Source organism: Parambassis ranga, chromosome 22, assembly GCF_900634625.1.
Source record: "Parambassis ranga chromosome 22, fParRan2.1, whole genome shotgun sequence".
NCBI lineage: Eukaryota > Metazoa > Chordata > Actinopteri > Ambassidae > Parambassis > Parambassis ranga.
In genome coordinates this window covers 18,628,314-18,643,527 of record NC_041042.1, presented here as the reverse complement: position 1 = coordinate 18,643,527, position 15,214 = coordinate 18,628,314, and the positions used below count along the sequence as shown (strand labels likewise).

Sequence of the window (15,214 nt, the reverse complement as noted above, 5' to 3'; positions counted from 1 at the left end):
CTTTGTTACGCTGTCTTGTTGACTTTCGGTTTCCACGTAAAGAAAGAGATAACAACATAACCCAGGAAAAGAAAGCCATGGTACAGAAGGAAAGGGCACCTTGTATTTGTTGGACAACTGCAAGTAGTTAAATATTCATGCAACTTTAGAAACATCTCTGTTTAGATTTCTAGGCTAACAATACATTTTTTATTCTTTATGAATATCAATATGATTCTCCACATTCTGGTTAAAGTCTTTCTCCATGTAAAGTAACAGTTAGATAGATTTTTGTCATGAAATCTGATAAACCATATGTTCAGTCTGTACAATAGAGGTACTAAAAATTACAACTGTCATGGTATATGTACAATTTACTACCTACAAAGTACAACAGATAGCATGTAATAAAATATGTAAACAAATTTCTTATATTTTTTTGACACAGTTGACTGTGACAGCAGATAGAATTCACACTTTCAACATTTGATTTATTTCTGTATACACATTTGTTAACAGTGTTGTAGTACTGCATTTTTGTCTTCTTCCTGACACCTCCATAGAAAAAAGAGAATGATAGGCAATGAACCAACATACAATTTTGCAAAAAGATAAAACCACCACTGGCTGTGCATCGGCAATAGACCTTTTTTTTGTCTTAGAGGGGAAGTCCTGATCTGACAATGATTTTTGCATTATAGAGAACATGGTCCAAGTTGAACACTGTATACTGGACGATTGTTTTTTTCTTTTTTTTTTACTATACTGTACTTTACAGTGGATTTAGGATGGCATGCATTTTACATTCTTCTTACCAAGAGAACCAGCAAACTCTTTCCACAACGCGAGTCACTGTGTCTGTCAGACAATGAGAGTAATTGTGGTGAATCGGATGCCAGAGCAAAACGGACGCTATGAGATCTGCTCTTGGCGATTGGCTCACTTGGTTTCGTTTTATACACAGAAATAAGTTTTTCTTTTCTTGCTGTTCTTTTTGTCTTTTTTTCTTCTTTTGCTCAAAGCAAAAATAAGTAAGACACCACACTTATATTATTTATAAACCATAAAAATTTGTAGTATTCTGATACAAGAGTCCTTTTGACTTTTACAGTGATTTGTGTGCCTGACCCCCTCTTGTTAAGCACTACATGTTGCTTACATGCTGAAAATGTGAAAGATTATGAGCCTTTTGTAGTTAACAATTTCACAAAAATTGTTTGATGCCAAGGATCACATAGCTCTAAAAGTCACTTAGGAGAATGATGCTGTGAAGTATTTCTATACTGATAATGTCTCTGACCAGATAGAAGAGTAAGGTCTCTAAAGTTGCTATTTAACCTTGTTATTAAGCGTGTGCTTAATAGTAAGTGTGCTTTATGTTACAGTACATATCAGTTCAACTACTCAGCACAGTATAGGATTCTTCAAGTTCCATGTTATACCATCATTTGTCATAGCTCCTCACAAGGAAACTGATAAATATTCTCTTTCTTTCTTCACTCTCTCGTGTTCACGAAAGTCTCACAGTCACACGTAATACTCCTTATCCTTGTTTTTCTGTCTCTTGTTGCTGCCTTTCAAGCTTTGTTGTTTGTCCTTCATGACAGCGCCATTGCTCTGCACAGCTGAGTTGGTTATGTAGTTCCTGCTCTCGTCCACCTGGTAGGAGCCTTCATCCCTGTTCCTGTACTTATACATGGCATACAGGAGGATGAGGATGCACAGGGCAGCGGCCGCCACTATTCCGATGACCATCCCGGTGGTGCTGCTAGATTCACGGACCACTTCCGAGGGCCCTGGGACTCGCCTGACGCCTGGCTCTGTGGTGAGTGCTGTGGGTATATTACGGAACATTGGGGAGGTTATTAATGGGCCCCTCAGCTTGGTGCTGTCTACCTCAAAGGATGTGGGCAATGGAAGCAACACTAGGTCGGGCTGGGGTTTTAGCTCGCGGGTATTCATTTTGTCAGCACTGTGGAGGGTTGCGGTGGAGGCAGAGGTGGTGGTGGTGCGGCTCTGGTCGGCGGTTAGCGGTATGGCGGTAGTGGTAGTCCTACTGCGTCCGGAGACGGAAGGTTTGTTAGGTCTAAAAGTCTTTGCTTTGTAGTCACCTTGAAAGCTTGACGTTGACAAGGTCTTATCTGTTACCAAGGAGAAGGTCGAGTAAAAATCTTCATCATCAGTAGGGGGCAGGTTAGACTTGAACGCTTTCCCAGAGCCATACCCCGATATCACCAAGCCATCATCATCACAATCATCGCTGCCTCGGTCCGACAAGCAAGGTACCCCCGCCTCAGTGGCCTTGGACAGGGACTCTTTGGTGGTCTCAATAATGGTGAGGAGTGGGTGGTGGGTTGAGGGAGTGGGAATGAAGGGTGCACGAGGAGCTACAGAGGGGTGCGCTAATGGATCCTCATGTACACTGATGACTAACTCAGCTCCTGGGGTTGACAGACAGATAGGTTGTCTTATTAGAGGGTAAAATAGAGCTTTGAGGAGGAAAGAACAGGCAACAACTGAATCCAAATCAGTGACCAATGACCTAGTATATTTCAAAGAAAACCTAGACATATCTATGTACATTCAGATAAAAAAATCATAAAAAGGTTTAAGATGTTTGGGAGGATGAGCCAGCCAGAATGAGTTTTACTATGCTCAATTGTTTCTCTGCATGTTTAGAAAACCTTTAATGAAACATTTTATGTGCCAAACATGAACCTATGTCTATGAAGTATTTAGCAGAGTAGCTGCAATCAGAATATGTGTAATAACTTGCGTTACTTTTTTCTATTGGAGAGGGTACAACAGACACCTGCGTTAATTCTATTACCCAAACAACCAAGTAATATAAAAAAGGCTGGGAGCAGATTACTTTGTGGCTCTCTCACCATCTTAAACCTGTTGGATGGTTACAGTTCAACAAAGAATTCTCAGATACAGAGCTGAATCATGGAGCTGGTAGGTAAACTACATTTTAATTGAAGGTCAATAGAGTAATTTAGCAACCAAACAATTCTTCATAGATTATAAAGTTAATGCTATGGGTGGCTACACCCATTCACACATTCAGTCTCTCATTAATATTGTATTCAATATACTTGCTGCTTACCTCATCCTGGTATACCAAAATTTGGTTTTGTTGATTTCGGGTTGGCCTAAATGTTTTTATCCAATAAGGGCTTTCAGCTCTGTGACCAAGAAAAGGCTGTTAAACTATAACCTTATTTTTTATTTTTGTACAGTGCCAATGTTAGAAAATAGTCCCCTGAATGCTCACCCGTTGTGAATTACTGGTTGAAAGATGTAATGACTTGTCTGTTAATTTCTTTTTTTTTGTGTGTGAAACTGCAGTTTCATCTCAAGCAGGTACTTCTGGAGTGAACATTCAAAGTTTCATTGACACACTTTAAAGTATCCACTGCCATCAAGCATGTGCATGTGGGAACTTCCATACACATTCCAAAGCAATTACACAAATCATCACCAACACCAACATACACATTGACAATAGGGATGCACAACAACAACTTTATTTTTTACAACTATTTTTTTGTGTCTTCCTGTCACACTTTTCATGTGGCGAAATATTCTTTGATATACAAGATAAGGAATGCCCAGGCAGAGCCATCACAAGTAACTGTCCTACAACTGTCTGACACTTTTAAGTACTCCATATGGCAAATATATATAATGATGTCATTTTTGATGCATCGACTCTTATTGGCTGGTGGTTTTTTAAGGTCAATGCCTGCCATTATTGATTCCTTGCCGATAATATTGTGCATCCCTAATTGACAAGCACACAACTCAAGCTTGACCAAAGGCCTTTTATTATATTAATTATTTAGACTAAAGAGTAATTCATATCACACATTCACACTGATTCAAACATAGATGCAGTTTGTAAGTTTTTCAAACTCTGGTTGCTCATCTTGTTATTGATGTTTTGCATACATGTAGCACTTACCTCTATTTAATTCATGTCAGAATCTTTCTTGGAACTGATCTTATAATTGTACCCTATGATAAATTCATAATGGTGCTTATTTGACTGATTACAAGACCATTGTGATTAATTTTACCCTACTAGCTATGAAAATTTTGTCCATGATTTAACTGGCGTGTGTACCATTTTGCTGATTCTGCTTGTAGGCTTTCTAGTGTGCTTCACACAGGTTTGCACCAGCTTACAGTGGCAATAAAGCATGTATGATTCAATTTTACTAATGAATTAAACAGAGCTTTCCTGGTAGGCAACCTACTGTGCCACTTTTCAAACCCGAAAGCCATGAGTCCTCATTAGAACTGAATTCAGTTCTCGAGGAATGAAAGCCGGCCTTTGTACAGCTTCTCAGGAAGGGGTAAAAATGTTGGGATACTTGTGTAATCGTTGATGACACAGCGAGGTGTTAGCTTAACCTACTTATTTGGTTAACTAGCCACACAAAACACATAAAAGGCTCACCTTGATGCGCTAGCCTGAATTACGCAGCTACAAGTAACTACAACCTGGTAATGACACTGGTAAACTGCAGCTTGCCTTGAAGCAGACACTGACAAACTGTCTGACTACTGACATGTCTCAGCTGGTAGTTACACAGCTCGATCCAGACTGAAACTGAAAATTTAATTTGCCAACAAAATCCTTCATAAAATGCCAAAGCATAAGTAAACAACATTGAGCAAATATGTAAAAAATTAAAATGCTGTCCAAATGTTAATGCTATGGGAATCTTGGTTGACTATTATGCCCCCCTTTGTGCCCGCACCTTGCTCCTGAGGTGGAATAATCCATATTTAAACCCTTAATAAATATTTCTGGCTTGGTTACACAACAGCTAAACATTTTAAGTGTAAATATTTCAAAGATATGAAATTAATAATTAAAAAAGGCTACATGTAACACCAACCCGAGTCATTAACTATGTATAGTATGACCTTTTTACAAACTGCATCTTTCAAAACTAGTTTAAAGAGACATACAAACATACATATTGGAAAATGTCAACTTACATCAACAAATTGCCCGCATGATTTAGGCATGAAGAAAAGAATTTACAAAGGAAAAGTTGTGTAAGAATGTTGGTACCGTTATAGATCATTTTTATCCATTGAAGATTGAGTTCTATCTTAAAACATGACGGTACAGGGAGGCAACAACACATACATCCACACCACATAACATAAAAAATAAACACCATAATTCTGTTTTTTATGTTTTCTTTTTTTTTTCCTGGTAAATAATTTGTCTTTACAAAAAAGAAAAAATGTATCTGCATTTTTTTTCAGTGCCAGAGACTTCGATGGTACCTAAAGTCTATTCATGTTACAGTTTTTGCTTCAGTTGTTCTTTAGTGTAGAATGGATGGATGACTTTATATTTTAAATATCTCTAAAGACAAGGGAGAAGGTGAAGAAGGGGTGGGACCTATGAACATACTACATAGGAAATGAGGATGATGAGGGTGACAGTGTAAGTCAGTTGCCATGTCCATGTAAAGGCAGTACGAAGCGGTCGGGCGGCATTAGAGCTTTTGGCTGTAAGGAAGGGATGGGGATATACAAACAATGAGCAATATACATGCCCATCTACAGAAAAGAACAGAAGAACTCTAACACTGACATGTCTTACAAACCCTAAACTGCAACTTCTTAGCCATGCAATTCATTTGGTGTTTTTCTTACAGTAAAATATTATCCAGCAAAGATTAATTTGTTTTGTCAAAATAGATTTTAAAAAGTCTGAAAAATGGAAGATATGTGGAGGAGGGATGAATCTGGAACTGCTCCAACAACTAATTTGTGGGACTGTTGAAAAAATGTTGGAAAAACATGTAGCTGCTAAGTTAGTTTAAATATTTTTTCGTTAGGTTTCAAGTTCTGTTTGCCAGTAAAGCTTACAAATGACAATAAAAACACACAAGCTAGTCACTGGAGGAGTTCCAAATCCAAAAAAAGTCAAATTATATCAAAAAATATTTCACACTGTGGTTTAGATATTATCTGATTTACAAAAAAAGAAAGAAACATACTTATAATAAGCCAAAAAACATAACCAAAAATGCCAGTGATCAATTGGATAACTACAAAATATGACCAGTTAAAACTATCAAATGAAAAATGTTAAGATGAAAGAACAAAGCCATTTAAAATTTTTGCACACATTACAACCAGATGCACACAATAGAAAACAGACACTGCTGAGAGAGGCACTCGACTAGAAGACGGGCTCCTCTCTCATGTGTTTCTCCATGACAAATCTATCTGTAATGTTAGTCTTTAAACATGAACCGGGCCGTGCAGTCTGGGTGTACATCAGAAAGAGACGGTACTGGCTGAGAATAGGTTATTATTATTATTGTTTGGTTTTGTTTTAGTCGTACTGCAGGATGTAGATGCATGCTTAAAGTAAGTTGCATTTAGGGAAAGTAGAAAAAAAACAACACAGCAAACTGGGCGCAGGTAGGACTGATTGATCGATGTTAGAAAAAACAGGAGACGGACACTGTGTCCCAATCCCATCAACAGACAAATTGTTATATACAACACAGGGTAATACTCATGAGGCAACATGTGAGCAGTGTGACGCACTATCAAAAGTGCAGTTTTGTGGAGCTACAGCCAATTCTCCTATATTTCTCCATTACAACAAGCTGCAATATTGTGTTGCTCGTCCGGTGTTTCATCATTAATACATATTACAGTGAGTAGTAGGAAATTGGGACACAGCTCAAGCTTAACTAATAGTAGAAAATAATGACACAGAACATATGTTTATAATGTATTAAACATGAAATGTAATTTAGTTCGAATTTCAGGTCGGAGTCAAAGACAAGCGTATAGCTGATATCCATTCAGTGGGGCATCGTTTTTGCCTGTGCAGTGGTGGAAAGCTAGCACAGTTATCTCTTATCCTCAGAATATAAAAAAAAGGTTGATGCCTATATAAAATGTCCAACTTTACATGTTTACAGCCTGATGCACAAACTCTATTGATGATTTCCTGTTTAATGACAACTAAACAGGGGTGAATATTTTTACATAGCTCATTTGTTTTAATAAAATCTTCCTTTAATCTTTGACATAAGGCTGTTGTCTCAGATCACAAGCTATCTGCACTACCTCTGCACGTAGACTACCTGAGAGCTGACTTGGGTGATGCCAAGACGGCAAAACCACAACCACCCTCACAGATTCTTCAGAAACCTATGAGCAGCATCCCAGAAAGTTCTAGAATTCAACTGATATACCTGTGTGCTGATGTAATTGGCCAATATTTACCTATTGTGGGTACTGTATATCATGTGCATTATCATGTGCCAGTATTTCTTACTACACCAATCACGATGATACTTATAGGGTATTTAAAGAGAGAAATATTAAGGATACCAGCTTTAAGCCTGTGGTGTCTTTTGACATGTGATTTAATATTTTGTCTACATGTTCTTTTGTTTACCATGTAGGTAAAAATGTAATTAGAAAACAATTTCATAAGATGGCAAACCTACTACTAGTCTATGCTCCATTGAAAATGCTTATGGATATAGAAGGAAAAGTCATTTATGATATAAAGTATGTGACCATATTATGCACTGGTCCAGGTATACAACTGGAATCTTTCATTGTATGACAAAAGGTTTTAGTTTGTGTCTACAAAGCAGCTGCAGCATGTTGGCATCGCCTAAATCTATCGTGCCCTTTGCTTCCCTGTCCTGTCTGTCACTGGCAGACACTGCTGCAGACTCCTCCTCTGGACCTTGTCAGTGGCAGACCCTCATGGCCACTCTACAAAAGTCTTGTAGGCTAACCCAATCAGGCTCTGTGAGTAACTCTGCCACCAGGCGTTGACGGAAGGATTTCACCCTGGATCTTGACCGCAGACCTTCTTACCTGTGGAAATCTGCCAGGAACATTTGGCATAACATCATGACCGTCTGCCACGACAAGGCCCAAATCCCAGTAGAACAAACAGCTCTGCAGTATGGAGAGAGTCTGTCTGTCCAGTCAACATGTACTTTGTGAATGTCAATGTTTTCAGGAGAGTTGCCAGGCCCGCCATGGAGGCTATTAGGTGCCCATACAAAGCAAAATTTGCATGTGTGGTCAGTGGAGTCAAATGTTATATGTTTTTGCAGATATTTATTTTTACACTGAGATATTCATTACTTTACATGAAAAAGGCCAGTTTAGCCTTGGTTTTGAACACCAGTAATACCAGTTCCAAGCGAAACCAGGGGAAGGAGTTTAGGTATCTCCAGGGTCTTTTTCACAGACCACAAAGTTAGAGAAGGTCAAAGATGGACAGAGGCTCTGAGGCTGAACCAGCACTCACTAGAAGGATTATTTTCCTGGGAGCCTGAGGATCCCCAAAAGGGAGATGATGGAGACGATGGGGCTTATGTGCCACTGCTCCTCAACTGTTGCTACCATGACCTTGATGGACTTGTAGAATCACTGAGCAAATTAATATTTGATATATATTTTAAGTAGTGAGGCCACATATGATTGCTGATTCATTATAATTATTTTAATAATTTAGTCTTGGCACTCGCAAAGTGAGCCTTCTTTTGTCTAATGCTCTTATTGGCACTGTATTCATTCATTTGTTAAACTTGGTAATAGTAAGAAGTACATTATAAAATATTAGGATAGATCTAATTATATTAAAATGCTCTAAAATCTATGTAAAAATATCTTCTGAAAGCGTTTTATTTGCCATCTTATGAAATTTGTTAAAAGGAAAGAACCAAAAAAAAAAAACAGAGAACAGAATCACTGATAAATAAGACAGCCACACTGACAAAATAAAGACAGTGTGGAGTAAAGTAGACCACATTCGATGATGCTGTGACCGCAAAAATGGCTTACAACTTAAACACAAATGCAGACATAACAACCAAGGTAGTCTAAATGCGAGTGCATGTTGTCAAAAAGCATGCAAAAACAAATGATCAAAGGTCACCCAGAAGAGAATGACTCAAAGAGTTAACTATGAAACCAATGACTGCTCAAGAGAAAATATAATGAAGATACTACAATTTACGGCAACAAATCTTTTTATGCCATCTAGACTAGAATATGTGTGTATGTTAAAGGGTGGAAGCTAGAAGAAGGGTGGTTGTCAAATACAATTCATGCCATCAGTAACGTATGGAACCTCACTTATGATGGCAAGAAAAGATTTTTTGCCTTCGTTGTTTGCTTTAATGTTTTATTTTAAAAGCTGCAGGGGACAAAGCCACACAGTACCCCAGAAAATATGATGAAATCACCCACTAAAACGTCATGCACCGTATGCACCAAAATACTAGTATGTATTTTTGGACAGTTGGCGAATAGACGGGAATGACATCTTAGTAACAGAAAAAGACAAAACAACAGGAGATAGCATTGACTTCCAAAAAAAAAAAAAAAAGAGCAAAGAAAAGTTCAAAATTAAAGCATGCAGCTGTCAAAGTGATGTTAGGGTTAGAATGGTGTGAATTTCTGTGTAAACACATGATTGGATGACTGGGGCCCTGTCTTTGTCTTTCTTCACAAAACCCCATGGATCTCAGGCTACACAGCACAGTTTGAAACCCATTTACTGTACACAACAATATTGCACATACTTTTTGAAAAAATTTGGGAATGACCTTCAGAAAGGGGCGATCAGCAATAACACTAAATTCCTTAGTCTTAATGTGATTACAGAGTTACATAGAAAATAAAAATTATAATATAATATCTGAAAGCTAAGGACTTCTTTTCTTATAGCACAACTAACTCAGGCTCATCTCATCCAGATTACTAAATGCAGAACAACTACAGACCACTAACACTAATAGCAAATGCAACTCATGATTTCCGTTATATTATATTGGCTGTCAGTGGGATATCAGAACTGATGAGCATTATTTTTAAAGGTTAAGTTTATTTTTCAAAATGAATTTAAGTGATTAAACATTCAGGAAAGTTTACTACTAGTATGACTGTTCCCATGCCTTTCCCCATAACCAATCAATGTTGCTCTAATAAGGAAATTCCCAAATTCTTTCAAACCAATTCTCTGAGGTTATCACAACATTTTAGATTTTGTAATATTTAGATACAAAAAAGACAGAATAACGAGTACACCTAAAAGCAAAAGTATGACCCAAAAAAAGAAAAAACCTGTACACAGAAATTCAATGATATCTGTTCTCTATGACAACGCAAGCTGCTAAATCTGGAAAAACACAAATGGGAACAGAAAGTAAAACACATGAACATAATCTAGACAACACTAAATTTAGCAGAAAAAAAGAAATGGTAAAAAAAACTCTTGAAATGTCAATGAAAACCAGTAGAGCAGTGTATGGCAGGAGCAATGGAGTCAAACAGGATGTGATAACATTGTGCAGCATCAGTGCAGAGAACATGGTTCACCAACATACAAATATAGCACATTTGTGATAAGACATTCTAATCCTTATTGCTCCTCTCTGCAGACAACATTTGTATGTTCACTGGTAACCATGTTGAGCACTTTAGAAGACCCCATGTGCAAGTGTAGCTCATGATATCAATGGCTTCCTACGGTACTGTTATCAACTAGCAGCAATAAACCGTCTCTGTTACTGATGTAGACCAGCCTCAATTTGACTTTAACCAATAAAACAACTCTATTTAATGTGTAGTGTATCTTGTGTCACTCACATTTGTTATGAAGTTACACTTTGTCTAACCATGGGGATGTGATGCTTTAGAGGATACCTCGATCCTCTGGTACAGATGAGTGAAAGCACAGAGAAAGCAAGCAAATGCAAACTAACCTAGCCCACCTGCATGGCTAGTGTCGCACTCCTCCAGGTCTTCATCGTCACTCGAGCACTCCGCAGATGACACTATCTCATCTGCTGTATGCTGTAGGCGGAACAATAGTCATCAGAGGTCACATCCACAGGAGAGATAAACCAAACACCAAAAAGCCAGCAGCAAAGGACACACACAAGGACAAAAGAAAATGCACACATTTAGACTGTGGACATGAATGTTCATTTTTGAGTTTAAAAGCACTAGTTTGACCAGAATCCATACTGTATGAGCAGTCCAGTAACAATAATGTGACAGTGAAAGGAAATCATCAATTAATAATAAACAATAATGATAATCATCACCCTTACACATGTCAGGCCAACAAGGACGACAAAGATCCAGATTTCTTTGCATTCATTTGAAATATGAGAACTGAGGTCACTAAAGCTGAGGACTTACAGCCTCAGATGTGAGATTGATTCTTCTAATAATAATTTATTAATCTGAAGTATTGCAGTCCCAGGCAAACTTGTATACAAAGCGTAATCATACTACGTTAATTGTTGCCTTGTGAGACTATCCAAACCTTTGTACACTACAAGGGTGGTCTGCCTACTCTTCCTTAGAGGGATTGTTTTATTTTGACAGTTTGATAATTGGCATTAATATTGATAAAATTAAGTAGTAGAAGGTAAGTAAGTTAAAAACAAAGTGAATGACAAAATACTTGCAATTTAGAGCATAGGTGTGCACTGGAAGTACATTCATACCTGTACAGTTGAGGAGGATCTGTGTTTCCGTGTGGTGGTGGTGGACATCATGGTGGTAGTCTCAATGAAAGTAGTGGACATCTCTGGAGGCATGGCTGTGGTCCTGGCTGAACCTGCCACACTGGGCACATCACCTACCAACCTCACACTGCCATTAACCTTGATGTTAGGGTTGCCTTCAGCAGCCATGTTCAACACCTTAAGGCCATTGTAATAAAGGCCCGATAGCTGACCCTGAAAGGGTCGGCTACGGTCGCTGCCGCCAATCGAGACTGATGCTTGAGTGTTGAAAATTGTTAGCTGCCGTCCTAGGGAAGACATCCAGAGTGAGAAAATCGCATCAGATTAATGACTGATGACAGCACTGCTGTACATTATTGTGATTGGCTCAGCTGCTTTACACGTACACAAGTTTCTGACATACAGGACACAAAATAGCTGTAAATACATTCTATTATACTATTACCTAATTCATTATTTTGTTATTATACATCAATTTATTTGATGTTTTATTGTTAAATTAATTAACAATAATTTAGTTCAACAGTTCTACATTTAGTCCTGTATTAGGTTGCATGTATACAGGAGAGTTTAAGGTGTAATTTGTAATAAATCTGGTTCAAAAAAACATCATGCTAACCAGCTAGCCAAGGTTTGTGCTCTTATGCAAAACCACTTTGAACTGCAAGGTGATCTAATTACTCAGTGTAGCATCTAGTCTGATCAACAAGAGAGCCGTGCTGTAACGTTTCCGCCATGGAATAAATTGCAATATATTCCATGACTATTTATTTATTGAGTGTATTTATTGAGATGAGACTCAGATTTCTAGATGAAACCATTCAGCTACTATGTGTGTTTAGCACAGAGCCTCACAATGGAAGTGCCCTCAGTATCTCAAAGCTATACCATACTTCACAGAAACAACAGCGACCACATTCAAGGGGAAGGACCGGCAACTTGACTACAAATTACACCTTTAACCCATTTTTAGCTTATAACAAAAATAACAATTGAAAAGAGGTTAGATTGTATTGTCTCTAAAATTACATATAATAAAGACAAATGCATGCGATTCATTCAGGGGTGCAGATGAGTCAACAGTGAGATCACATAAAAACATGGTTATTTGAAATTACCTTTCTCTTGTAGCCACTCTTCTACAGGTCTGGCATATTTGAAAGGAATTTTCTTATTCGCCATTTGATAGCGTTCAATGTCGCTGTTCCCTTTGAAGTTTAAAAACACATTTATAAAGACATTTATAAATCATCTCACCTGAAGGAAGTGACTATCATTTACAAAAGGTTAGAATGATTTTAGCTGAGGATTACAGTTGGGTTACAATATTTTTAGTTGCTGCAGGGCTCATTATCTTTGTTTTTTTAAGATAAACAAAATTCCAGGAACAGTCCTCCTCATTACTGGACTGGCATAAAAACAACGCTGCTGCTGTAAAAGATGGTGCACTATACAGTTCTAGATCTTCAATTTGCCTTTTGGGCTGCTTTAGTCTCAAAATTCTCTTTACTGTCAGCAGCAGCTTGTCCCAAATCTTCCTTAAATATATGATGTTTACACTGAGAGGTGAACAAAGAAGCCTCTCTTCCTTCAATAACTTCTGTGTATTTTATAGCACATGAGCTCAACTTTCTTTATCAGGAATGCACACAGTGTCAGATGTTGTTTTTTCTTTTATTTAGACTTATATAGTGACTCCACTTTGAGTGACATTACATTCACACTCCAAGAAAACCAAAAAGAATGAGCCCGGCGTTAAAACGCATTAGAAATCTCATTTGTGAGTTTCTGTAGTTTGTGCATACTGTTAACTCTGGCCTTTGTTTATTGTAATATGACGTGAGCTGGGAAATGTCACCACATGTTACACACAAATGTGTTCTAGCAGACATTACCTACAGCGCACTGGACAGCATGTGCATCGATGGATAACTGAAGGTCCAACAGAAGAACTTCCAGTTCATTGTAATGAAACTGATAACATGGTCCTTAATAAATGCATTAACATTTAACTGATAATACCTAGGAAAAGTCAATAACTAATCCCAGGCTGCTAAATTAGACGTACAGACTCTTAGGACCACATTATGATGAAATTGTACAAGTGAGAGATTACTAGCCTAGCGTTCATATAAAATGAACAATGCTTTTTGGGTCCAACCCTTGAAGCCACACCTCCTCCAAAGAAAGGACCAAATTTTCAATGAGGCCTCATCTGTTTTCATCCCCAAACTGTGGGAGATATTGGGTGACCTGAAATAAATCAAATCAAAGCTGTGCTAGAATACAACTTTTTTTTAAACCATCTTCATGTTGCCATATTTTTACTTTATACACATGAGACAAGTGTATGTGATTTATAAAAACACTCTGGAAATCTGAATTGAAACAAAAATCACCAGGAAATGACCTGCTGATGACCACCACAAGTTCATGGAGATGTGTCCCTTCCTAAACACTGTCCCAGTCTCTGAGAACCTCCCTGCCCTACTACAGCAACCTGGTGAAAAGAGTCCGGAAGTTTTGCCCTGTCCATCATATCCCTATCTAGGCCAAGCACCTGGAAACACTGCCAAATAGCTGAATACTTGAATGGTCCTCCATTGCAGAGGGCCACACTAAATTGCAGGACACGGCACTGAAAGAGCCAGAACAGCAGAACAATTTGTCCATTACACTTGCCTCTATCACACTGTTACCAAGACTCCAGGGTGCTGATCACCCATGGAAAAGCAGCACACTGATGCCAAGTCCTGAATCGTGTGACGGAGCAGGGTGCTGGGCAAGGGCACGAGTGTGGATTCTGTGAAACTTGAGGGTTTTTGTCTGCAGCAGGCTGCCAGGGAGTCTCCTGCAGGGACTGAATCTGACTGGATGTTTTTAGATAAAAGATGTTTTGTCACTAATTAATAACCATTCTATTCTTCATCTACAAGAATGTACATAATACTTTATTCTTCAGAGAGTAATGGTTATAAAGGAAAGACTAGTCTAATGGTCTGATGGTGTCATTTCCTTCCTTTTTAGTGTAAAAAGTAAAAGTAACAGGTTTGTAGTCCAGACCTTGATATGACTTAGTATGACAAAATTGTAAAGTTTTATAAGTGACTGACTTATTTAGACGACCAATCTAAGCTCTCTCCGAGTACCAAATTCAAATAGATTAACAGCACAGACAGTACATTGTAGTTTCTGCTAGTTACCAACAGAGGGTGACAGAGTTCACAGATTGTGTGATGAGTGGATACACTGTGTTTCTCATCACCAAAACTAAAGCATAAAACTGTAAACAATGGCTGTATAGAGAGACTCTATAGATGTCATAACCACAAGCAAACAAAGCCTTGTGAAGCAGATGCTGCCCAGTGCCTTGTATCATAACATAATCCCATTGCCTTAATACAGCAAAACCTATTAATAACAACTTTTAGCATTCCTGTAATAGTGATTAATACATTGGTGCTGTACCTGTTGGAAAGTGCTCATTGATTGACCAGTTGTCCACCTGCAGTGTAGCGTTGCCACCATTCCTGGTGAAACGGACAACATGATACTTCCCATCATTCACTGGGGTACTTTCCTGCACGCTAATGTCCACTGTGCCGATGTTAAATGTGACTCCAATTTTGCCTTGTTGCTGCAATGAAGAAACACAATCAATAATACAC

General features: G+C 38.2%; 1 protein-coding gene across 7 annotated transcripts in view; it reads right to left on the bottom strand.

Moving 5' to 3' along the window:
• Positions 1-675: 675 nt before the first annotated feature.
• nrxn3a (neurexin 3a) overlaps positions 676-15,214 on the bottom strand; it is a 116,368-nt gene continuing 101,829 nt past the window's right edge. For 3 of the 7 annotated variants that reach the window (XM_028394865.1, XM_028394864.1, XM_028394867.1), the window contains 4 exons: positions 15,015-15,183; positions 11,526-11,833; positions 10,782-10,863; positions 676-1,811 (listed from right to left, as the gene is read on the bottom strand). In XM_028394865.1, coding sequence (XP_028250666.1) covers positions 1,507-1,811; positions 10,782-10,863; positions 11,526-11,833; positions 15,015-15,183 — 864 coding nt within the window. In that variant the 3' untranslated portion in view covers positions 676-1,506. Of the gene's footprint in view, positions 2,418-10,772; positions 10,864-11,525; positions 11,834-12,664; positions 12,755-15,014; positions 15,184-15,214 lie in introns of all 7 variants that reach the window. The other 4 variants (XM_028394861.1, XM_028394862.1, XM_028394860.1 and 1 more) reach the window with 3 other exon arrangements.